Source organism: Saccostrea cucullata, unplaced genomic scaffold (genome assembly GCF_032062105.1).
Source record: "Saccostrea cucullata isolate Sc308-1 unplaced genomic scaffold, CSIRO_AGI_Scuc_v1 ctg7268, whole genome shotgun sequence".
Lineage (NCBI taxonomy): Eukaryota > Metazoa > Mollusca > Bivalvia > Ostreida > Ostreidae > Saccostrea > Saccostrea cuccullata.
In genome coordinates, this window is record NW_026927746.1 from 1 (window position 1) to 26,620 (window position 26,620).

General features: G+C 35.2%; 2 protein-coding genes and 1 long non-coding RNA gene across 3 annotated transcripts; all 3 read right to left on the minus strand.

Annotated features, from left to right (window-relative positions):
- Nucleotides 1–4: 4 nt before the first annotated feature.
- LOC134275430 (uncharacterized) lies at nucleotides 5–1,116 on the minus strand. Its single transcript, XR_009993822.1, has 4 exons — nucleotides 1,034–1,116; nucleotides 743–815; nucleotides 216–282; nucleotides 5–43 (listed from the first exon to the last, which is right to left on the minus strand). It is a non-coding gene; the product is annotated as an uncharacterized LOC134275430 (long non-coding RNA).
- A 1,727-nt stretch (nucleotides 1,117–2,843) lies between these two features.
- On the minus strand, nucleotides 2,844–3,477 carry LOC134275432 (histidine ammonia-lyase-like). The gene is made up of 2 exons (XM_062757714.1): nucleotides 3,105–3,477; nucleotides 2,844–2,941 (listed from the first exon to the last, which is right to left on the minus strand). The coding sequence occupies exons 1-2, from the start codon at nucleotides 3,337–3,339 to the stop codon at nucleotides 2,844–2,846; spliced, it is 333 nt and encodes a 110-aa protein (XP_062613698.1). The 5' UTR covers nucleotides 3,340–3,477.
- A 10,277-nt stretch (nucleotides 3,478–13,754) lies between these two features.
- LOC134275431 (uncharacterized) lies at nucleotides 13,755–22,032 on the minus strand. The gene is made up of 6 exons (XM_062757713.1): nucleotides 21,227–22,032; nucleotides 17,592–17,778; nucleotides 16,838–17,364; nucleotides 16,117–16,321; nucleotides 15,520–15,829; nucleotides 13,755–15,203 (listed from the first exon to the last, which is right to left on the minus strand). The coding sequence occupies exons 1-6, from the start codon at nucleotides 21,968–21,970 to the stop codon at nucleotides 14,927–14,929; spliced, it is 2,250 nt and encodes a 749-aa protein (XP_062613697.1). The 5' UTR covers nucleotides 21,971–22,032; the 3' UTR covers nucleotides 13,755–14,926.
- Nucleotides 22,033–26,620: the final 4,588 nt, after the last annotated feature.

The following is a 26,620-nucleotide window of genomic DNA, read 5'->3' on the forward strand; positions in this document are numbered from 1 at the left end:
CCTACCTGCTGAATGAGATCGAATCAAATTTTCTTGAAGTTCTCTAGAAATGATAGCGCATCAACATGATACATAAGTATAGATAAAGAAAAGTGCTAGAAACTTGGGAATACAGTTAAAATCTTAGATTTTAGATTTTTAGAGCTTATCAAATATTGAAATATGACATGCACTTTCTAATAAACTGACCCTACAATCATGTAGAAATAACTCACATTAGTTTGTTTTTCTCAATTGTGGTTCTTGCAAATTTTCCAAAGCCAGTTGTTATTCCATAAACAACTGAAAAAAAACACAATGTCAAAATTCATTTGACAATTTGTTTCATATTTAATCTTAATTTCATTACTTAGTATTGAGTCTCGACAAAATCATGAAACCTTTTGTCTTAACTTCAAATATTATTTTTTTTTATTTTTAATAGTTTAATTAATCTTAATTTCAGAATTTAATGCTTAGTATTAATTTACTGCGCATTAAATTAAACTCGTGTGAACGCTGTAATTCGAATTAAATTTTGACGCATGCAGTCACAGGACACGTGCAAAATCATGAAACCTTTTGTGTATCAAAACTTCAAATATTATTTTTTTTTATTAGCTGTCGTGTGAACGCAATTTAATTCGCATTAATTTGATTCGCATCAGTTTACTTCGCATTAATTTACTGCGAATTAAACTCGTCGTGTGAACAGGGCATAAGAGAAGTTTTCTTTTCCCTTTCCTTTGTAATATTTTTTTACCTTTGTTGCTGCTCACAATGTCGTCCAGAAGCTTTCTGGCCTTATTTACTTTTTGTTCTGCTTCAACTGTCAGCTATAAAAAGTGAGATGTCTAATTAGAATTGTTTGTTTAGACATTGTTTAAGTCTTATTTTTGCTTTTTGTGTCACTGTTGAGAAAGAGGATGTGTGACGCGAAACCCGGATAGAGAAATGCTATTTTTATTTGACACACTTAAGATAGACATGGCACTTTGCCTTATTGATTGTATAATTCAGAAAGCTCTTCATTCCCACTTTATCTAATCCTTACCTTTATTAGGTAATGGCCTTTGCCTAACCTCAGCAAGTCGTCGGTCGATAGACTGTTGCCATCTAGAGCAATGTACTGTTAAAACAAAAAGGAAAAGTTCGTGTTTTTCAACAAAGTAAGGCATTGCAGAGTTCTTGTGTGAAATATAGCGTATGTTTAAGTCTTGGACAATCAATATGATAAAAACAATAAACAAGTTTCTTGAATATGATGATTAATTTCAGGAATCTACGATTGTAAGACAGCATGTATATAATAAATGAGTATAAAAAAGTCTCGTATCCAATATGCAAATTAGTAAAAATAATTTCAGATAAAATGCTACAGAAGGATTTTACCTCCGTGGCGGACTCCACACTAGTCTTAGCACTTCGATGGTCAAGGAAAAAACATAGTCACAATAGTCACATACATAATCACCATAGAATTTATTTACCTTAACATTGTATTTAACCGAAATTCATAATATTTTGGTATATTTCTTTTTTAAAACTGAGCACAGCATACTATAATATGCTATTGTATGTCAAGTGACATTGCGTAACAGGGTATACTAATCTTGTAGGATATCCGATTCCAAACAAGCCAGGGTGCGTTACTCTTGTCGGTTAATTGAACTACAAGCATACAAAGGTGTGTCATGTATTCAGTTAAAATGTTTTGTATTTCAGTTAAGTGTTCAGTAAACAAAGTCTGAGCATACTTTGATGTCTCACGCTTTTCAGCTTTTCAGTTAACTGCGCATACCATTGTGAGCTACTGTTAACCAACTGTTATTTGCGACGACTTAATTTCGCGATTTACCAGGATAAACTAGTTCGCGACGAATAATTTTGGCGATCAAGCCTATTTTAGATTTGTTGTTAATAGCCACATAGACTTTAAGGACCGGTTCGAGGCGAGAAATATTCGCGATGACGGAGCTCTTGCGAACCTCGCGAAAATTTCTCGCACCAGAATAAAAGTTGGTTTACAGTATATAGTCTTGTCAATTAACCGAGGTACAACATTTAATGGCGTTCTACTCTTGGCAGTTCACGGAGTAACAACATTCCAAGGTAAGCTGTTCTTGTCAGTTAACCGAGTTACACCTTGATATACCTTACTGTCAGATTACTAAGTAACAGCACATGATTGTCAGTTCACCGAGTTACAGCACACCCTGGCATATTATTCTTGTCAGTTTACCGAGGTGCATCATTATACCATAGTAAGCTAATCTTGTCAGTTCATCGAGGTACATTATACTAGTATCATGGCGTGCAATGCTTGTCAGTTCACCGAGGTACAGTGTATCATGGCGTGCAATGCTTGTCAGTTCACCGAGGTACAGTGTATCATGGCGTGCAATGCTTGTCAGTTCACCGAGGTACAGTGTATCATGGCGTGCAATGCTTGTCACTTCACTGAGGTACAGTGTATCATGGCGTGCAATGCTTGTCAGTTCGAGGTACAGTGTATCATGGCGTGCAATGCTTGTCAGTTCACTGAAGTACAATATATCATGGCGTGCAATGCTTATCAGTTCACCGAGGTACAGTGTATCATGGCGTGCAATGCTTGTCAGTTCACTGAGGTAAAGTATATCATGGCGTGCAATGCTTGTCAGTTCACCGAGGTACAATATATCATGGCGTGCAATGCTTGTCAAGTAGCTGCAGCACACTATACCGGGTATTGGCTACTCTTGTCAGCTTATCGAGTTACAGCACGCTATGGTGCGCTACTCATGTCAGTTAACCGAATCATTCATCTGCACCTGGTAAGTATCACTTTTTTTCTATTCTTATAGAAATTGTTCAGTTCTGCCTTAAAAGAAAACAAATGTCAGACTAGGATACATTTTCTCCTCCACGTACACCGGCTCGGCTGGTCCCGTTACCGGACTTGATATATCGCTGTCAAGTACTAATAAAGTAGAGATCAATAATAGTATGGTACATGATATAATTATTTGAATTAGAAGAATGTCAAAGGTTTGCATTGCATTTCATTAAAAATATCTTATCTTTGTCAAATATATATTGATTTTTTATGCACTATGTCCACCATCAAAATAATTCTATCCTACCGACAGTGACGAAATCATTTTCGTCCAGGACATCTCTAATTGCGTCATCAGGATCCAAGATGGCGGCTCCCTTGGCTTTCCGAACCTCATAAACCTTTTCCTTGAGAGCATGCCCCACCCCAGACTTAGATTTATAGTATCTCCTTAAGGACTCCTCTCCAAGCCACGTGACTTTCTCAGTCCCTTTACACGGGACAGCAAACCAGTCACCTCGAACACGCACGGAAAGCTTCATTTTGGCGCGAATGTTCAGGGAATAATTACCTACAGCACTTAGAATATCAAATGTTAGCAGACAAATGGTTATCTATCTAATAATTTGACCCCTAAGGGTTGTTTTGTACGATAATTGTAAATGTGAGGTAGATATTGATAAGAAGTGGGAATAATAATGCGTAGTTTCAAATCCTCTAATCTCACATCAAAGAGTCGCCCGCGTGGCGCAGTGGTTAGAGCGCCTGCTCTAGAAACGCGGAGTCGGGAGTTGTTTCTTACGTCGCGGGTTTGAATCGTACTGCTGGACGTGGAGACCGGTACTAGTACTTCGGATGAGACCGTATAATACGATGTCCCGCGTCGCAGTAGGTGCTGGCAAGAAAAAGATCCCTAACTGCTCGATTGATGTAAGTGCCGAGTAAAGGACAAATTTGCAGTTCTCCACCGGGAATTGGTGGCGTCTCCATACGAGTGAAAAATTCGAGATGGACGTTAAACAACAAACAAAGAAACACATCTAAGAATACTGGAAAAAAGGGCCATAACCAGGTTTCTGGAAAGGGAGAGAGTTTGTATGCAGGGAAAAAGGAAGAGGGGTCTGACTAGAAATTAAATACAGATGGATACTCTTTTTGGCGTGTTCTTGTGTAGCTTTGAATTCGGATATATTTTTTTTAAACTTGAATTAGTTAATCTAGAACCATTACAGTAGTAGAGAGTAATACTTTTTTATGCTTATTTGAGGTGCAAGGTGATTTAAGGGGAGAGACGGGCTTTAAAGACAAAGCAAATCTGGATGCTAAATGCATAATGAATAAATTGAAATTGTCTCCTTGAATTACAAATAGAAGGATTTTTTAAAGTTAATAAATAGCTTTCTTAATTTCATCATACATAGCTTAATTAAAATTTAAATTAATATAAATTTCGATTTGTTTCAACAATAAAAAAAAATCATAAGTGACTTCTACGTGCATATAAGCATAATATTTAAAGTATTTGAAATTAATTGTTTTCTTTACTTACAAGTATAGAAGGATTTTGTAAAAAATTTTAACAAATATCTCATTTTGATTTTCATCCGATCTGTAACTCAGTTCCGGAATTAATTATTCTGTAATACAAAAAAATACATCAAAGTATTCTGTTTGTATAAAAAAAAAATGAAACAAACCTGTAAAAACTATAGACTTCTTATTTCAATAATTAATTGACTCACTTTAATCTTATTACATTGTTGACAGACCTTTCTGCTAACATAAGAAATAAAATGTTATTTTTGATCGTTTGTTTAAAATAGCTAATCATAAGTTAAAATTATTTTAATTAAGTCATTATTAGCACGTTTTTTCTTGATTTTAAGCTCAAATCATGTCTAAAAAGCATAAAATTACTCTTTACTGCTCATTGCTTATAGAAAAAGAGTTACCCCATCAAAATTGTTGGTTATGTGTACATTTTCAGATATTACTAGAGAAAAGTGTGAATTTTACGATCTACACATAATCAAAGTGTGTTATGGGGTAAATGACTTGTACCATAGTTTTCAAAAATCATTCATATGTAAGTCAGCTTAGGTCGGACAGTTTGTTGATTGAAACATTAAGTGTTTGGTTTCAAAGATGCATTTGGATTTTATATGATTTCATGCTCCTTCGTGTCCTTCTGACCACGTCCATCGAATATAGGGTAAGTGATTTATGTACAATACTTTTCAAATTTTGTGCAAATTTTGCCATGGAAAAATAGGCACTCAGGGTCATTGAAATTAACCCTTTGCGACCGGGACCTCTTTTTACCTTTTTATACTGTATAGGTCTCCACGTCCCACAGTGGGATTCAACTCCTTACTTCGTGACTCTAGGGCAGGTACTTTAACCACTGGGCTCCGCAAGCGACATAAAAATTAAACATATCTAGGCCCGTTTAAAAAGTTTGATTTATGTAATTGAAAAAATGACGAGTTTGGTTTCAGTGATATATGTTAATTTGATATGTTTTTTTTTTCTCTCGTAAATTTCAATCGTCAAAATTATACATACCAGTAATTTAAATTTATTATGAACTTGGTTTAACTTAAATTTTTATAAACCTGATACAAACTTTGCCGTGCACAGTGGTACGTTGATTGAAATGTTTGTTAGGGGTTATGTATATTTCAATTTAATAAAAAATATGATCTTTGATCGGCTAAATGCATACTGAAAAGGTTATTTAAGTACAGTAGTGTACACATGTTTTTTGTTGGTTATCAAAACAAAAGAACGATATATTGGAATCTACTAAGCTAACGTCACCCTGGTCATTACACTATCCAAAAAAAAAAAAATGTTTTAAAAATCAAGCAATTTCTGAAGTTTTTTTTTCTTCACTTTTAACTAAAGTTAAAGTATTAATGGCCATTTTTAACTGTTATTTATTACAAAATGCTGTAGACAATTGAAAATTTTTTCTCCTTTTTAAAAAATAACAAGCCCGTATCATGCATACGATTGTTTCAGCTCAAGATCTAGTAAATAACTTTAGACTAATTTTTGGTGCTAGTCATTATGACGTCATAAAATTTCAATTTTTTTACTTTACGGCTTTAGCAGAATTATATAGAAAATATGGTATTTTTTGACATTCAATTTGAAATCATATGAAAAGTAAACCGGATACCTATATTAAATTTGATATTGATTTTCAGGCCATGAACATGCTAATTACCGTTTTCTGGAGACTGTAGGCAATCTTACATTTCCTTTGTCGAATATTAAAAAAACTCCCATATTCATGACTGGTTTTCTTAATCTTTTATTGAAAATGACAGTTTAAAATACAGTTTTCCACCTTGTTTACCTACAAAATATGCCCCGAAACACATTATTTGACCAAGCTAAAGTTGTAAAGCATCAATAAAGGAATTTATTTCTCAAGTTTGATAAATCTGTAGGCACCTTTCATTTACTAGATCTTGACCTTAAAAACCGTGCTTGATCGTTTTATAAATAGTTCTTTTGTTCCGACTCGATGGGCGGAGTTATAGAAAAGTGTGGGTTATGTATCAGAAAACCCACACTTTTAACAAAAGAAATCACACCTAACTATGGTATAAATAGATAATGATTTCGTTTTTTTAAAATCATTTTTTAAAGGAATGCAATCTCATCCAACTTACTCCTCTGTCTAATGCTCTTGAAATGAGTCACAACGAAGGGGGAAAACAGACTAAGTTAACTTTTCTTTTATGTTGGAGGCATTGCATATGTCTCATTATTAGGTCTTTCCACCTTTCTGTGGAAAGACCTATTGATATTCTTCTGTTTATTAGGTCTTTCCACCTTTCTGTGGAAAGACCTATTGATATTCTTCTGTTTATTATTATTTTTATTATTTTTCCGCCGGACGAATTTTTGTTTGAAGTTCTTTTGAAAAGATTTATAGTTTATAAGAATGTACTTTGTAAGAGATATTTGCAAAAAACCCTGCGTATATGAACTATGAACTCTTTGGTTATTGCCCCTTTCGCAAGATATGCTTGTTATCGCTACTCCTTCGAAACCGTAAACCGTAGAAATATGAAACCTTCACTAAAGTCTTCGACTCATTGAGAGGACTCTGGAATCTATTCATTGCGAAAATATTCGGTGACTCCTTCAATGAGTTATTGCCCCTGAAACTTTTTGAATTTTACAAATAATTAAAAATTTTTAAAACGAGAAGTGATAGAGACATGGGACCAACTGCATAAGATTCATTGAGCTTTGAGCTTAAAATTCATGTAAAAGTCAAAGGTCAAGGTCATTCCAAAATTGAGAAATTAAGCTCTTTTCATATCTTTTTTGTCTCTTAACAGATACAAACTGTCTGAGCATTATTAATACGTACTCTTATAACTATTTAAAAGATTCAATTCGTATTCCGTAAGATTGACCCTATTAAAAGTTATCGCCCTTTGTGCGGTAAACCTTGTTATTGCTACTACTTCGAAACCGTAAACGATACAAATATGAAACCTTCACTAAAGTCTTCGACTAATTGAGAGGGTTTCAGAATCTATTCATTGTGAAAGTATTTGGTGACTCCTTCAATGAGTTATTGCCCTTGAAAGTCTCTGAATTTTAGAAATAGTTAAAAATTTTCAAAACGAGAAGGTATAGAGACATGAGCCAAACTGCATAAGATTCATTGACCTTTGAGCTTAAAATTCATGTAAAGGTCAAAGGTCAAGGTCATTCCAAAATTGAGAAATTTAGCTCTTTTTATATCTCTTTTGTCTTTCAACATATGCTTAATTTCTATGCATCATTAATATGTACTTTTAAAACTGTGTCTTAGATGTCATTCTCGTCCCTTAAGATTGACCCTATAAAAAATTATTGTCCCTTGTACGAAAAACATTTTTATTGCTATTGCTCCAAAACCATAAACCGCAAAGACACGAAACCTTCTCTAATGTCTTATGGGACTTTAGGCAAAACTTTTATGTTCAAGTGCAAAAGGATCTGGTGACTCCTTGAATGAGTTACTGCCCTTAAATGCTTTTGTGCTTACTATTAAACCTTATAACTTTAAAACTATAAGTCATAGAGACATGAGGTTAATTACAATGTGACCCTTGACCTTTGACCTTGAATATGATTTGAAGGTCAAAGGTCAAGGTCACCTGAAATTTTTTTAATTTTTTTTTCTTTTTTTAAGCCATTCCTGGTTTCTTTTTTTATGAAATTTAATCTTAAAGAGATAAATTATAAATGAAATTGAAATTCAAAAGGTGGAAAGACCTCTTATTGTTCTTTGAACAATAAGTCTCCTAGTTATTATTCTTTTTTCTTTTTTTTATTATTTTTCCGCCGCATGTTTTTTTGTTTGAAGATATATCGAAAAGATTTATAGTTCATAGGAATGTACTCCGTAAAAGATGTTTGCAGTTGACCCTGCGTAAATGAACCTTGACTGCTTTCGAAGTTATTGCCCCTTTTGCAAAAAATACTTGTTATCGCTACTCCTCAAAAACCATAAACCGCAGAGGTATGAAACCTTTAAGAATGTCTTCGACTAATTAAGGGGACTCTTCAATCTATTCATTGCAAAAGTATTCGGTGACTCCTTCAATGAGTTATTGCCCCTGAAAGTGTTAAAGCTGACAAGAAAAATTAAAAACTTTTAAAGGACAAGAGGTAAAGATATGGGACCAAGTGCATGAGATCTTATGATCTTTGACCTTGAAAAGTAGGTCAAGGTCAAAGGTCAAGGTCATTGGAAAACTAGAGAAATGGTCAATTTAAGCTTAAAATCCAAATGACCTTGACCTTTGACCTTGAAATTTGACATTGACCTTTAACTCTGACCTTGACCCTTACTCAAAAGGTAATAAAGAAATATTCATTACCTTTATATAGATTCAGCTCCAAGTGTTAATCTCAAGTTTAACTCTCTCTCTCTCTCTCTCTCTTTTTTTTTTTTGGATGACCTTGACCTTTGACCTTGATAAATGACCTTGACCTTTGACCCCTTGACCCAAAGGTCACAATCAAGCTAAAGGTCGTGGAGTTATTTACAACCATCACTCTAACAAATGCTTATTAAATACCACCCCCCCCCCCTTGTAGAAAAAATAATAAAATCAACACCAACTTAGAGAAAATGTCTACAAGTCAAACGAAACGAAATATCGACATAAGATTTAATAAAAGGAAGAAGAGACCTGAAAGAAAGTGTCCTGAGAGTTTTAAGGTGAGTTTCTAAAGGACAATGAAATTCTAGTGAATATCGGCAAAATCTGCATTTTTTTTTCTGTCTGAAATTAAGTTACTGCTGAGCATAAAAATTAATTAAAGCTCGCATTGGCTATTTCTGCAATTATTGTTAATATCATTCGATTCTCCTGCTCTGTTACGACAATTTAATAACAAGTATTCTTGCTTTCTTAGGTGTATGGAATTTATTTTAATTTTATTTAGATTTAAATATGAATCGGCTGAAACTCGGAAATAGCGATTTTTCATATAAAAGAAATTTGCACGCTCTCCGTGACACCGTCTTCTTCATGAAATGCATGTTTCAAGTTTAATTTATGCTCATAACTATGAATTCAATGCAAATAGAGATGATTATTTAATCTAACCTATGAGTTCGCCATTTCTGACAAAACAAACGCGCCTATATTTTCACAAATTGTAAACACAGTGCCGACACGGAAGTTCGAATGTATCATAAGCTCTGTATGATTAACTCAATCTATTCAAACTATAAACAAACTCAATTTTTTTTTTGTACAGGAAATCTCTATTTTCATTATCCACCAATCGTTTTTCTCGAAACTATTCATTATTCCTCTCTATGTTCCATAACAAACAAATAAATACACGTGTTTCTGTACTATTTTTATTTAAATCCACGTGCTTTCATTTCTTTTTTTTTCTTCACTCTTAGTTTACGGAAAACAAAGTCAGCGGAACCTGTGGTGTAGTGCGTAGAGCGCTCGCCTGGCAATCTGAGGGCTGAGGGTCCACAGTTCGAGTCCTGCTTGCAGCACTTATTAATTTTTTTTTTAAATTAATTTTTTTTTTTGTTTTCTTTTTTAATTCAAATGCCATGAAAACTTAAAAGAAAGGTGGAAAGACCATTAATTGTTCAGTGAACAATTAGTCTACTAGTTATAGTTAAAATTCTCCAAGCATATGTTATGCTTGCAGAGATGCGTCTCGCACAGACACTCGATGAACATGACTTCTTTCCCCTATACATGTACTGACAATTAAGTAAAATAACTTGTTCCATGTCAAAAGATTGTAAGGGCATACTACATAATACCCCCTGTATGTTAAGTATATCTGGAGTATGAAATAGGGGAGAGTTCTGGCCATCTTTCTTGGTAACTAGACCAAGACTGTTAAGGGATACAGAATTCTCTTTTGAAGATTTAGAAAATGATATTGAAAAAAGAGTGCAAAAGTAATTTTAAAATGACATGCACATATATTGGAACTGGTCCTCACAGCGTAAAGAAGGGGGGGGGGGGTCGAATCTTCAAGTTATCCTACCTCTTTCTTTTATAGATACCACTGGGACTTGGAACCAAATTTTTAAACAGGTTAATAATCCCATGCATGTATAGCTTACTATTAAGATTACAAACACTGAAAATATTTCTGTCTTGGACACATTCCTGTCTGATCTATTACTACAGTGAGATGGTCTCCATTTGCCATTGCGTACTAATGATTTAAGAAGAGTGCGTTTATCCAAGTAAAAAAACAAGAGGCCCACGGGCCTTATAGGTCACCTGAGCATTATGCAACAACTTTCCAGTTACAGTGTATTGAATTTGATTCATGTTTTAAGCCAGATGCTATATGGCATTCACAATTTTGAAAGGGCACCATTGATCATCATAACAATAAACTTAGCAGTTGCTTAGCTTGGTTACTGAATACCCATACGCAGGGTAGGGGAACAAAAATGCACTCCAACTAATCAGTAATATTCATCAATAATCAGTAGTGCCCCTAACACTCTGACATAAACCCCTGACCCTAGGTTGCACAAATTTTTAAAAGGCATCCTTAAAATTGCCTATCAAAAAGTAAATAAATGTTTTATAAATACAAAGGACCAGATTTCAAACAATTAATTCATTTTCAGTATATAAGTAGAGCCCCCCCACCCCTGACCCTGGGGCCTTGAAATTCACAATTCTGCAAGATTAGGGCCCTTGCTCATCATAACTATATAGGTAGTTCATCTGCTTCATACCCAGAGACAGAGAAGAAAATTTTCAAAGATTTAATGTATTTTCACTATATAATCAATAGAGCCCCACCCTAACACCAGAACCCCAGACCCTGGGGCAATGAAATTCATAATTTTAGAAGAGGCATTCTTGCTCATCATAACTATGCACTTACTTAGTTTATTTAATACCTAGGAGCAGAGAAGAAGATTTTCAAAGAATTCATGCAAGGCCGTAACTAGGCACAAACTTTTAGTGAGGCAAGGGTGCTGGGCATTCCTAGTTCCAGACGGGGCAAAGGTAGTACGTGATGGCCAGTGATGGGGGGTTTCCTTCACGGGAAGAGGATTCTGAAACCTTGGTGTTAGAAAATAAAAGTTTTAATCTTAGAAAGTTTTACATTTTGAATTGTCGCCCGCATGGCACAGTGGTTAGAGCATATACAAACATGCTCTTAAGTCGCGAAGTAAGGATTCAATCATTCAGGTCGCGGGTTCGAATCCCACTGCAGGATATAGAGACCGGTCCTTCAGATGAGACGGTAGAAACTGCGTTTCTATATCACAGTAAGTAATCGTACACACTTCCATTACCCTAAAAGCTCAGTACTGATTTAAAACTTGCAGCCCTCATTGGCAAGTACTGCTGTCTCAGTATGAATTAGGAATTTTTAGAAGGGATGTTAAACGATCAAACAATTTACAAAGCAAACAATTTGAATTATATTTTACATGCGTTCTTAACGAAAATGGGGCACCTAGTGAGATGAAACATTTACAGAAATTGAAACTTGAAATATTAATTTAGCATGAAGACACTCATAATTCATAATTTATTCATCGTAAAACGTTTTCACTTTTCAGAAAACTCTACAAATTTAGTGAAGCATTTGCCTCACTTGCCTCAATGGTAGTTACGGCCTTGATTCATGTATTTTCACTTTATAATCAATAAAGCCCCCCCCCCCCCCCCCCCCACCAGAACCATTGACGCTGGAGCCATAAAATTCACAATTTTTGTAGAGGCACTCTTGCTCATCATAACTATGCACTTACTTAGTTTATTTAATACCTTGGAGCAGTCATTATGATTTTCAAATAATTAATTTTTTTTCCATTTAAAACCTTTTCTCCCCCCCCCCCCCCAACACCAGAACCCTTGACCCTGGGGCCATAAAATTCACAATTTTGGTTGAGGCACTCTTGCTCATCATAACTATGAACTTAGTTAATTTATTTAATACCTAGAAGCAGAGAAGAAGATTTTCAAAGAATTCATGTAATTTCACTATATAATCAATAGAGCCACCCCCCCCAACACCAGAACCCTTGATGATAGGGCCATTATATTCACAATTTTGGTTGAGGCACACTTGCTCATCATAACTATGCACTTAGTTAGTTTATATAATACCTAGGAGCAGAGAAGATTTTCAAGGAATTCACATATTTTCACTATATAATCAATAGCCCCCCCCCCCCCACACACACACCAGAACCCTTGACCCTGGGGCCATAAAATTTACAATCTTGGTTGAGGAACACTTGCTTATCATAACTATGTACTTAGTTAGTTTATTTAATACCTAGGAGCAGAGAAGAAGATTTTCAAAGAATTCATGTATTTTCACTTTATAAACAATAAAGTCCCCCCCCCCCACCAGAACCAATGATGCTGGGGCCATAAAATTCACAATTTTGTTGAGGCACTCTTGCTCATCAGAACTATGCACTTAGTCAGTTTATTTAATACCTAGGAGCAGAGAAGAAGATTTTCAAATAAATTCATGTAATTTCACTATATAATCAATAGAGCCCCCCCCCCCCCCCCCCCCCAAACACCAGAACCCTTGACCCTGGGGCCATAAAATTCACAATTTTGGTAGAGGCACTCTTGCTCATCATAACTATTTACTTACTTGGTTAATTTAATACCCAGGGGCAGAGAAGAAGATTTTCAAAGAAATCATGTATTTTTACTATATAATCAATAGAGCCCCACCCTAACACCAGAACCCCTGACCCTGGGGCCATAAAATTCACAATTTTGGTAGAGGCACTCTTGCTCATCATAACTATGTACATAGTTGGTTTATTTGATACCCAGGAGCAGAGAAGAAGATTTTCAAAGAAATAATGCATTTTCACTATATACTTATTTAGCCCCGCCCTAGCACCCCTGACCCCAGGGCCATGAATTTCACAATTTTGGTAGAGGACTCAATGCTGATTACAATCATGCAAATAGTTTGACTGCTTGATGTCCAGGAGTAAAGAAGAAGATTTTTAAAGATTGCATTAATTTTAGTGGTTTTGGCCCCACCCCTCAGGCCCCAGGGGGGCAGGGATCATGAAATTCACAATTTTTGTTCCCCTTCACCCATAAATGCTTTGTGCCAAATTTGGTTGAAATTGGTTCAGTGGTTGCAGAGAAGAAGCTGAAAATGTTCAAATGTTAACACACGACACACGACGGACGAAAACGGATAGCAATAGGTCACCTGAGTTTACTCAGGTGACCTAATAAAAAAGGGACATGTAAATGCCAAATACTCAAGTGTGAAATGTAAGTCACATACAGTACCCAAAGGATGTAACAAGCCCAGCATTTGCTTGGTATTTAATTATATTATGTACTAATAACCTACCGGTATGACCTAAATATACACTAAACTAGATGTCATGAGTCAGGTACATGTAGGAACATCAACACTTGAAGGACAAATAATATTGTACTTTATTTAATATTTCATACATCAGCAGTAAAAAAATAACACAGCAGCAAAGATAGAGAGAAAAAAAACGTAAAAAAAAATGTATAAAAAATATCACAGTTATATTTGAACAAAAATTTGTAAATGAATTAGAAAGGCCACAGGTTTATATTGGCAGCAATCATCAAAAGTAAAATATATAGAAATACAGTCACTGGTAAAGGTAGTTCTATAGTACATCTATTGCCAAGCTTACACATTTACAACAACTTGTTCCCTGTATAAGGAATATGTGTACATCAACATCTCATTAAGAATTATCATTGTGATTTTTCAATCTGCTTTCTAGTTTTACTTTTCAAAACGAATAAATTCCCCATAATAACTGAGTATGGACTCAGAACTACTACCTCAGACTTTGGTAGTACTTGTATAGTTGACTTTCTTTGTGATTTATTTCATTATTACCTAATTTACATAGCATACAGTTCCTCTGTGTAAATCTACTATAATTCAGACGAAATCAAAATATACAATAGAATTTACCAAAAAAAACTCATTCTTTTAATTAACCACTTGACAGTCCCTCTATAAATGAATGAAGATTTTTTTTAAACATAAACACAGGAAAATTATCTTGTATTAAGGTATAAATACTCAGTTTACTAATTCTACTTTAGGTGTACCATACCTGCCATTTATCCTCGGGAAATATTATCAAAACAAATAAGTATTCATGAACAGAAATTAGTTTATAGGATAAACATATACAACTGTATTTTATCAATTTATTTTGGCTAAATAAAACTTCAAAATTTTTTGTGAAGTGATAACAAATTAAATATTAAACTGCATATTTTAATTCACTTCATCTTAAATCTGCGGTCATCTATTGCTTAAATTAATCCGGACATACTGCATTAAAAAAAAACAAAATTAGAACTTTTTATGTGCAACAGCCATTAATACTGGTAACAGTTAACAAATAAATTTCTCTCAGAGTCAAACAAATATCAAAAATAAATTCTGCAGAAACAAACCTGAATGCATAAAAAAATACAAATAAAAATTAAATCAGACTTCTAACATTGCAAGTAACAAACATGAGTGTAAATGTTTTTTAAGGCATAAAAATAGAACATGCTTTTATAGATTAAATATAAAAATTTTCTAGCATCAATAGTTGTGTATAAATTTTCTAGCAAATGGATCGTATATCCCGGACTGTACGTATCCTTGGTCATTGACTGGCCAGGCCGAGTAATCCCGCGCCTTCCCGAGATTGGTCAGCTTTCTCTCCTTGACCTTCTGGAAGACGATTCCGCTCTGGTCTGGTGTATCTGGTTTGTCGTACGGGGGCATACACAGTCTAATTTTATCCAGAAGCTGGCCGGGCCAGAAGGCGTTGGAATCAGAAGAGCCGTGTAGCTGCTGGTACCTGATTGCCAGGTGACTGTTACAAAATCAAAAATTGTGACTGAGTATTGTTAACGATTTGAATCATATATCAGTTCTATCTTAGAAGTGTTTTGGGAGCACCAGATACGGAAAAATTTATTTTAAAGCTAGATATAATTTTTGAAATCAATTATATAAGACAAGTTTATAGTATAATGAAAATTATTGTATTTTTACGCAAAAGGAAGATGCAAAATAATCCAATAAGATATACTCAAACTAAATCACACAAGATTTCTCTTCCTGTGTAATCAGAAGATGACCTGGGATTTTGTTGGTCACCTGAGATTCAATAACACAGCCATCCTTACCTTGTAAGTCTGTCATACTCCTCAAAGGACATCCAGCAATCTACCTTTCTCCTTATGATGGCTTTCCCAGTAGACAGGGTGGCCCTGGTGCCTGTGGGTGCCACGGAGCGACCCTGGGGGTAGCGGTGACGGCTGTCTATCAGAAGTCGACCACTCTGTGACCGCCTCACACGGTCCTTGTGTTTGACCTCTATGGGGGTCCGGGGCCTCTTTGGGGGATCTGCATAGTGACTGGAGAGAAGGGGCGCCCCTGGGGTCTTGACTTGTTTATTGATAAAGGTGTGTGGGATATCCGGAGGGTACAACAGAACTGGAAAACCAACAACAGGAGATATTATAATTCAAAGAGAATCTTACGTAATGGTTAATATTCTTTTAAAGAAATTAAAAGAATGGCTTTTTTTATTATTAAGTTTAGCTTAGGCTTGAAGTGTTTTGAATATCTCTTAATAAAACTGAAGGCCTAAAGCTTCTGAAAACATATGACATGCACAGGAATTGGCAAAATTTAAAAACTAGCATAACATCGATTCAGTCTATAATAAACGTACTTGAAAATTCTTATTATTCCAATTTCAAAATTTTAAGCACTTATACCTTTTTCTAGTAAAGAAGGACTGAGTGCAATTCCTTGTTGGGAACATAGCTTGTTAACTTCATAGAACTCTCTGAGCTTGAGCTGTCTAAACTTATCGACCATCCCCGCCATTTCCCCCTCCAACGTGGACTGCATACAGTGGTCATCTATAGCCTTATCCCCCACCTTAATGATGCCTGGCCCTTCCTCTAACCTCTTGGCTGACTGCAATCGGGAAAACTCTTCGTTTAATACAACTAGAATAACTCATACAAAAAATTAAATAGCTTTTCTCTGCAAAGAGAGAATTTTGAAGTGTCAAGTACAAAATGTATTTAAGATTCATAATCAAATTATTTTACAAATTTCTTTTATGGTCAAAATGAAAGTTTCAAAGTAACCTAATCAGACTGTTAAGAATTGAATCTACATCTCAGCAAGAAAACCACTTAAACTCATTTGTTTCAAAGGGAATCATGGTATATAAAACATATAATCAATGTGTATAAAGATCAAATATTTCAAACACAAAAATGATTTTATAAATGATAGGGATATTCAAACAAAATATTTATAGCTCCAAAATTTGATAACTGTTATGTTGACTTAATAGTTAATCATAATAATATGATTTTAAATGGCATCAACTAAAATTTCAAGCACCAATTTCAGCTTATAAGTCAACAGTTAGCATCCTGAATATCTTTTTTACTAAAAATTTGATTCAGTATTAATGCTAACCATTCTCATCATGTTGGTTTTGAGAGCTTCCCTGTCCCTTTTTCTCAGGTCCACCATGGCTTCCTCTGATGATAACACGATGTGTTCTGGCCCCGTGTCAAGCTCAGGTGGAGATAGATACTGAGGGGTGGTGCTCCTACTTCTTTTGGGATCTGCCTTCGATTCTACCTTAGAGGTGTCAGTAATTTCTATTTCAATATTCACTTGCTTCCCCTTACTGTCATTATCTCCCCCTCCCAAGCCAGAGTCTTGTTTTTCCAACTTTGAGTCGGTCCCTTGTTTTGAGGAGCCCTGTGTCCTATCAGTAGAAGGTTTTTCAGGCTTGTCCTCAGACTTGCTGGAGGACCTTGCAGATTTCCTGGATGTACCTTGGGAAGGACTATTAGAGGTTTTGGAAGGTTTTGAATGGACGTCATGGTTTGACCGACTCGGTGAGAAGTTGCGGATGATTTTTTCATCGTCTTGATTCTCATCTACCGTCTCCTCTGATGAGTTAGGATTGGCAGCAAGTAATGACGTCGATGAACCTGTAATGAGAAAAAGGATAACTGTTATAAAATTATTATTATCACTCAGTTATAGCAGCTATTTTGTAACTATTCACTGAGTGGGAATACACGTAAATTATTATCAGAATACAAATTTTACATCAGACAGTCCTGAATTTAGTAGAGCTTACAAAATCAAAAACATCCAATCCATTTGATTTGTGTTAGGGTTCCTGAATAATCAGAAATTTAAACTTGACACTTACTAGATCTCGACTTTAGAGAATCCATGGTAGATTCTCTTGAAATCTGCTTTCTGCGATTTTCCCTCCTCTCTCGTTTCCAAAATGACAAGCCTTTTGACAGTTCTTTATAATCTAAATTATTGTCATAATCCATGTCAAGGGAGAGAATCATATCCTCCAGCAAAGCCTCTGACATAGGAACCTTAGACTGTAAAATCAAAGAAGATGGGTGAATAAGGCGGGCAGAATGCCTATAGTGCGACAAATATTAAGTGAAAATTTTAATCTTAATTGAATCCAAATTTTACTTGATATTTCAACTAATATTAAAGTATACTTTATGTGAAATCTCTACAATTTACAAACATCTCACAAAGACTGAAAATATTTGCTTATGAAAATGCTTAGACACACTAAAAAGAACAAAAACAATCATTTTCTCATACTTAAACAAAATTTTTCAATATGGGTGGGTCTTCTCTCCATTTTTTTGAAAGATGATCCTAAAAGTGTGCTATAAAATACACATTTTTTGGTTTTCAAAAACATGGAGCGATGACCCACTATACCTTAAAAGTACAATTTTATGACACACATTAGCATCTTTCCGAGAAATACTTCAAGTCCATTAAGTCGTGGGTCATATCACAAACATGATTTAAATGCCTAAAATCACCATGAGCGGTGTAGCATTGTGGTTAACGGGTTAGTCTCACAGCAGTATGCTATTGATACATCGAATTTTTATTGCTAGGGTTCGAATCCCACGAATACCATCTACCGGTAATAATTTTATGAAAGAAAATTTTTTATGAGATTTTTTCTGTCGAAGAAAAGTTTTTAGCTCACCTGAGCCGAAGGCTCAAGTGAGCTTTTCTGATCAAAATTTGTCCGTTGTCTGTTGTCGTTGTTGTCGTCGTAAACTTTTCACATTTTCATCTTCTTCTCAAGAACCACTGGGCCAATTTCAACCAAACTTGCTACAAAGTATCCTTGGGTAAAGGGGATTCAAGTTTGTTCAAATGAAGGGCCACGCCCTTCTCCAAGGGGAGATAATTATGAATTTAAGAAAAATTAATGCCATTTTTAAACCAGAAGTCTCTGTCAAGACTGTAGCTCTACTGGTTTGTACTTATCAAAAACCATTGCACTATTTTATGTATCTTTGTGTAGTCTACTTGTGTGCCAACTTATTTTGAAATCAGACAAAAACTGTAGAAGGAGTAGCGTTTTTAAAGAATTCCACAAAAAATTCTATTTTGAGTAACCATAGCAATACCATTCATCGAAATCAAAAACCGATGCACTATTCTATGTATCTTAGTGTAGTCTACTTGTGTGCCAAGTTATATTGAAATCAGACCAAAACTGTAGAAGGAGTAGCGTTTTAAAGGAATTTCACAGAAAATTCTATTTTTAGTAACCATGGCAACACTGTTCATCTAAATCAAAAACGATGCACTATTCTATGTATCTTAATGTAGTCTACTTGTGTACCAAGTTATACTGAAATCAGACAAAAACTGTAGAAGGAGTAGCGTTTTTAAGGAATTTTACAGAAAATTCTATTTTTAGTAACCATGGCAACACTGTTTATCGAAATCAAAAACCGATGCACTATTCTATGTATCTTAGTGTAGTCTACTTGTGTGCCAAGTTATATTGAAATCAGACAAAAACTGTAGAAGGAGTAGCGTTTTTAAGGAATTTCACAGAAAATTCTATTTTTAGTAACCATGGCAACACCGTTCATCGAAATCAAAAACCGATGGACTATTCTATGTATCTTAGTGTAGTCTACTTGTGTGCCAAGTTATATTGAAATCAGACCAAAACTGTAGAAGGAGTAGTGTTTTTAAGGAATTTTACAGAAAATTCTATTTTTAGTAACCATGGCAACACCGTTCATCGAAATCAAAAACCGATGCACTATTCTATGTATCTTAGTGTAGTCTACTTGTGTGCCAAGTTATACTGAAATCAGACAAAAACTGTAGAAGGAGTAGCGTTTTAAAGGAATTTCACAGAAAATTCTATTTTTAGTAACCATGGCAACACCGTTCATCAAAATCAAAAACAGATGCACTATTCTATGTATCTTAGTGTAGTCTACTTGTGTGCCAAGTTATATTGAAATCAGACCAAAACTGTAGAAGGAGTAGCGTTTTTAAGGAATTTCACAGAAAATTCTATTTTTAGTAACCATGGCAACACCGTTCATCGAAATCAAAAACCGATGCACTATTCTATGTATCTTAGTGTAGTCTACTTGTGTGCCAAGTTTTACTGAAATCAAACTAAAATTGTAGGAGGAGTAGCATTTTGAAAAATTGTTTACAGACGGACAGACAGACAGACGGACGGACGCCGGACGCATTACTATCGCATAAGCTCTTCTGGTCTCTGACCAGTAGAGCTAAAAATATTCTTCTCAAGAACCATAGGGCCAGGAAAGATGAAACTCATGTTGAATCCTCCTCAGGTAGTGTAGATTCAAGTTTGTTCATATCATGACCCCCGGGGGTAGGGTGGGGCCAAAATGGCCGATCAAAGTTTTACATAGGAAATATAGGAAAAATCTTTGAAAATCTTCTTCTCAAGAACCACTGGGCCAGGAAAGATGAAACTCATCTGGAATCATTCTCAGATAGTGTAGATTCAAATTTGTTCAAATCATGACCCCCAGGGGTAGGGTGGGGCCAAAATGGCCGATCAAAGTTTTACAAAGGAATATATAAGAAATTTTTAAAAAAATCTTCTTCTCAAGAACCACTGGGCTAGGAAAGATGAAACTCATGTGGAATCATCCTCAGATAGTGTAGATTCAAGTTTGTTCATATCATGACCCCTGGGGCTAGGGTGGGGCCAAAATGGCTGACCAATTTTTACATAGGAGTATATAGGAAAAATATTTAAAAAATCTTCTTCTCAAAAACCACTGGGCCAGGAGAGATGAATCTCATATGGATTCATCCTCAGATAGTGTAAATTCAAGTTTGTTCAAATCATGACCCCTGGGGGTAGGGTGGGGCCAAAATGGCTGATCAAAGTTTTACATAGGAGTATGTAGGAAAAGGCATTCTGCCCGCCTTGTTCACCCATCTTCTTAGCAAATCCAATCATCTTGTCAGTACACTGTACATTGATTATTATATATTTACATTTCCAATGTCTTTGTCCGAGATAAAATTACCAATTGTAAATGTAATTTATTTCCTCATGAATGTTTTGGCGCGGTTCCAAAAAAAACCACGTGCAGGGCGGGACAACACCTAGAGAGAAGCAGGCTTGGAGCCCGTGGATTGGCGGAATCAAAGCATGTAAATATAAGGAATAACTGTCAGATTTTTCGAATTCATGAAGATGATCAATGGATGGGCTTGTGTGATAATTTTATGCATAAGCGCCTTCAGCGTTTATGCAAATTATCACACAAGCCCATCCATTGATCACTTCATGAATTCGAAAAATAAGACAGTTATTCCTTAAATGAATACTTATTACTCATTTTACATTTAGATTGCTCCACAGTGATAATCAAAAGATGCTGCAATTCAGATTATTTGCACAAGAAATACTTATCTTAGTTAATATATTTAACTATTACATTTTTTAAAACTGTTTGTGTATTCATTTTACAGTTACATGTTCATTACCTCTTTGATGACCTTTCTGAACTCATCTCTGGTGATTTTCCAGTCTTTGTCTTTATCCGTGGCAACAAATAAGTCAAGAAGTCGAATTTTATTTTTCCTCAAATGCTCTTCCAGAATTCTTATTCCAAGAGGAGCTGGTATCTTAACATTGGGAACATCATGAATAGAGGCCTCAGAAGGGGTTTCTGGGACAACAGGTGGGGGCTCGTAATGGGGAGTTCTCTCTTTGATCATTCTGACCAGCACTCTTTTTTCTAAGGCTGTCATGTTTGGTTTCTGATTCAGCCAATGTTCACTCAGTCCCATATTTTCTAGATCATGACGGAATTTTTGTCGCTCTGTCATCCAGTTTTTATACTCTTCCTCTTTCTGCGTTTCTTTTTCTGCAATTAATTCTTCCTCGGATGGTTTAGGCTCTGCTTGAACCTGTTCTTTAAGTTCTGCATTCAAAACTGGTGGAGAAAGGGGAGGGGACTTTCGACCATGATAAACCCCCAGTCGATGTTTCAGTGGTGTTTCCATAGGTGGGGCAATCATGACTCTCTTTCTACTCAGTGGCCCTCCAAAGATTCTCACTGCAGCTTTGTAGTGCTTGATATGAGCAAGATCGCGCTTTTTGAATGAATTCAAGCGCTCATCCACTGGGATATGATCTAAGTTATACTCATCAAAGAGGCGATGGAGGGGGTAGCTAACATCCGGGTCTGTCAGGTCCACAGGGCCAGCTCTGTGTCTTGGAGGCATGGTGATTTTTTAGTCTTATTTTTCAGTGGTTCATTCAGAATAGTTCATGAAGTTTCATGGTAAAAAACAATTTTGGGGTCTGAAAATTGAAAGTAAAACATTCAAAGACTTATATTCAGTGGCATTAAATTTCTTAATCATGACAAGTTGTGGACCAGCATATATATTTTTGTGCAAAAAATAATTGGTCATTTCTTTGAAGTTTTATGAGTTTGCAAACCGGTTCCAATTTAAAAAGAGAGAGGAAAAAGGGCTACAATAAATATCATGAACATCATAATCCATCTCACTGATTTCTATTTTAGAACGATTAATTGTAAATATGTTTTATGAGCATTTAACAACATCACCGTTGTGTTATCGAGCATTCACGCCATCGAAATCCGCCATCTTTGTTGCCCTATAAACATGCGAGAGCGCCTCCTTCCGGCCAAGAGAATTTGGAAGGGCGTTCACTCTATATCATGCATTAGATCTACGGTGGCTCGTTTAGGACATGGAATACTAGACTTTTTTCCCCTTTTTCTGAGTGCATTTTTTTCCTAGTAGGTAGACAAATTCATTACATTCACAATAAAACTGAAAGAATCCCGATTGCGCGATTTGGATCTTTGAGCTGGTAAACTTCACATCGGTGTTACTCTCACTGGCGCATGATTTTCGGCATGATTACCTCCGTCCCACTGTAGCCTGGATGTATCAACACTTTCTAAATTCTAGCAAACAATCCCATTTACCCACTCGACTGGTCTCCATTAAGTCTATCAGATGGAGGACCCGAGAAGGTGGTTTCATAAAAGGCATAAAAATTTAAAATACAAATACAAATACTTTATTGGCACAAACACACCCTACAATAATTGGCAAAGGCCTACTGAACATCATTAAATAATGATTACATATTTTTCAAAATTTGTCAAGTAATTGACTTCTAAGTTCAAAACAGTCTAAAAGAAATAAAGTGATGAAAAGACAGTTAGTAAAATCTATTCTAGGCCTATATAGTGCTGTAAAAATAAAGTTAGAGGTGATAGACCAACTAAAAATAAAACAAGAATTTACACACTATACACACTATACATTAGCTTAGCTTCTAATATAAAATTGTTTCGGCCCTAAAAGTACTTATAAACTCATTATAAAACAAGATGTGTTTGTGAAACACTATGCGCCCGGCGGCATCAAAGTTCAAAAAATCTATTTTTAGCATATTGGTCACAGTCAAGGTAACAAGGTCATTGACCTTGGTGTCAATTGAAAGAACTTAATCGGTGGAGTATGCATGCCAAATATGAAGTCCCTATCTCTTATGGTTCAAAAGTTGTGGCAAAAAGTGTAAAAAGCTATTTTTAGCATATAGGTCACAGTCAAGGTCACAAGATCATTGACCTTGTCGTCGTTTGAAAGGACTTTATTAGTGGAGTATGCATACCAAATATGAAGTCTCTATCTCTTATGGTTCAAAAGTTATGGCGAAGGTTAAAGTCGACAACAGACAGACAGACAAACAGATAAACAGATAAACAGACAGGACAAAAGCAATATACGCCCGGGATCTATCGATCCGGGCGCATAAAAAGTCCATCTCTTCTCATTGAACACGTGGGACTATGTGGAAGACAGGGTTCGAAATGCCCAAGATAGTCCCTTTCAACTAAGGACTATCTTAAATTTTTGAAAATGTTAGAAAATATCCCTTTTTGTAGGATAAACAGACTGACTAACTCCATGCAAAGGAAAAACAAGACTGTGACAGATAGGTGAAGGAGACATGGAGTTTAGATAAAGTAGGAGAATCCTCGAGTAAAATCATAGTTGTTGGTGATATAAATGTAGATTTGTTAAATACTCCTCCAACACACATAATACGTGAAATAGTTTCAAATTCCAATCTTGTCAACAACATCCACGTACCGACGAGAATTACTAACAATACACGCACGCTTCTTGACCCAGTTTTCACTTCACTTGATATTCAGGTACATGATTCGGGTGTCCTTGAAATTGACCCAGCTTTTAGTGATCACAAAGCAACTTATATTGCACTAGCCTCGAATATAAATTACAATCGCGCTTACAAAAGAAAGGTATGGGATTATAAAAATGGTGACTTTGACAAATTAAATTCCTTAATACAAAATTGTGATTGGGATAAATACATCAATCATGCCGACAATATAGACGCGGCTACCGACAATTTTTCAAATAAATTTCTCTCTTGTGTTAGACAATCTTTCTGTGAAAAAACAATTACTATTCGTCCACGAGATAAACCTTGGATGGACTCCATTCTGCGTAAAACTCTAAGACTTAGAAATAGATTACGAAACAAAGCGTTACGAACGAAGAAAGATTCGGATTGGGCTGAATTTAAAAAAGTTCGGAACACGTTCAATAACATGAAAAAATATGCTATAGCTAATTACTATGATAATATAGAAATGCACCTAGTAGACGCAAACAAAAACAATAACAAATTATATTGGAAACTAATGAAGGACGCATTTAATGTTAAATCATCCAATGATATCCCTCCATTACAAATTACTACAGATAATGGGAAAAATAGCTTAGCCTTTTCTGATCATGATAAAATTGAAGCACTCAACAGTTATTTTTCATCCATCTCCTGTATTGATGATAAAAACCATAGTCTACCACAAATCTACTCTTCATGTAGTGATAATCTAAGTAATATTATAATTGATGAACAAGAGGTAGTTGACATTATTTCAGTACTTCCTGTTAATAAAGCCACTGGTCCCGATTGCATCAGTCACAAAATGCTTAAAAATACTGTTTCTACTGTTTCAAAACCATTGACTATGTTATTCAATAAATCACTGTCAGAGAATGCTTTCCCGTCCACATGGAAAGTAGCTCATGTATTACCTCTCTTTAAGGGGGATGTACAAGCCATATTGGATCTAGTCTAGTGTGAAATAAGAAATACCAAGAATGCGCTTAATACTCTACTAAACTAGCCCAAAGTTACTCAAAGTGCTAATGCACTAATTACATACTGTTAGAGACCAAAATTAGTAAATAATTATGTTTATTTTGTTTTAATTAGGAGGAAATTAATCATGTTAGAACTGCGCAGCTACAGCATTCACGAGATGAAAAATGCATTGAAAATGGTGTTAGTTTGATTCATTGATAATATGGCTACAACCATTTGTTTCGTTTTTTTCTTGTCATTATCCATAATTCTTGAAAATTTGATTTTTCATATGGGTGTCTTCTTGAGGCCATGTGTTTATTTCGTCCGCCATTCCTCTGTCACACAGAATTCGAATAACATTGATTTTAGAATAAATGCGACCCTAATAACATCAAGAAAAGAAATTACTAAGTTATAATCATTAGGTAATATTACTTACTACTTTTATTTGTTGCATCGCTTCGTCTGATTAATGAAAAAACGCGATTTTAACCCCACTCCAGCAAATCGGGAAAAACTGTTCTGTTTACAGCTCGAGTTTCCTCGTTAATATTATTACAATGAGCACGTGGTTGGCATGTGCATATATCTGCTTTGGATAGATGCGTTTATTACCATGATTATATTTAATTTTTCATGGAACAAGTCTTGATAATTTGTTGGTTTCTTTAAAACTCAAGAAAAAAGATAATAAATGTCTTAAACATATGTGTTTACGTCGGGTCTTTTTTCTGTGGCGATAGAAGTTATTTTGAAATGGGGCACTGCAAGGAGGATGCTTAGCATTTAATTTGAAAATGTTAAACAATATGCGGTGCATGAAAAACAAAGTGTAATTACATGTCTACATTCGAAAAGTTGGTACATATGTCTATTTTGTTTAGCAGTTAGATAGAAAAAATAGGCAGTTATAGGATTTCCTTCAGGCACCTCACATAAATAGCTTGATTGTTTGCAATGACCCACACATTGTATGGAGTAATGTTTGGACATAAAAACGCAACATGTCTCATTATGTTGATAACGTTGTAAGCTCTCGCTCATTGAACATACGAAGCTTGATAAAATATATTGAGTTGTTTCTTTGAAATTTAGAAGCAAGCACAATGTTTGTAAAGAAAGGTCCATTGCATATGATATGTCTATCATCGCAAAAAATGAGAGGCTACCCCCCCCCCCCCCCCTCGAAAATCCTTGTGTTCTTTTTTCAAAATAGTGCCAAAGATTAAAAAATTTTGCATTACTAAGTATGTGATGGAACATGTACTAGCCTTATAAGACCATTTGTTATAAAAATATTTGGTTGCCCTCTCTCCCGATCTACTGCCTAGAAGTGGCCCGACTCAATTTTATTTTACATCCAATTACACGATATTTTTTTTCCTTCCGTCAATAAATATGTCTAAATTTTTAAAGAAAAAATTTCTCACCTATAAAACGGACCCAATAATTTTTCCCAGAGTTGGGAGGACCACCAAACGTCATTTTAAAGATGGTATAAAATATTTAATTATGTTGATTTTTTTCTTTACTCTGTAAAATTGTAATTTTGACAAAATGTCAAATAGAAAAAAAAAGTTTTTTATTCATTAAATCTCCTAACCCACTCTGAATGATTTTATTCCTTTTCAAATGTTGCTCCGCTGTAATAAAAATTGTAAATGTTTATTTGACAGAGTAAAAGGGGGGGGGAGTGATCAAAAAGT

Bases quoted from the DNA above. Each gene is read 5' to 3' on its own strand.
- LOC134275432 (XM_062757714.1), bottom strand. From the start codon at position 3,339: ATGAAGCTTTCCGTGCGTGTTCGAGGTGACTGGTTTGCTGTCCCGTGT. The intron at 2,942-3,104 runs GTAGGATAGAAT...CTACTTTATTAG, and splicing joins AAATGATTTCGTCACTGTCG to TACTTGACAGCGATATATCA.
- LOC134275431 (XM_062757713.1), bottom strand. From the start codon at position 21,970: ATGCCTCCAAGACACAGAGCTGGCCCTGTGGACCTGACAGACCCGGAT. The intron at 16,322-16,837 runs GTTAGCATTAAT...TCCCGATTGCAG, and splicing joins AAACCAACATGATGAGAATG to TCAGCCAAGAGGTTAGAGGA. The intron at 15,830-16,116 runs GTATAAGTGCTT...TTGGTTTTCCAG, and splicing joins TCCTTCTTTACTAGAAAAAG to TTCTGTTGTACCCTCCGGAT.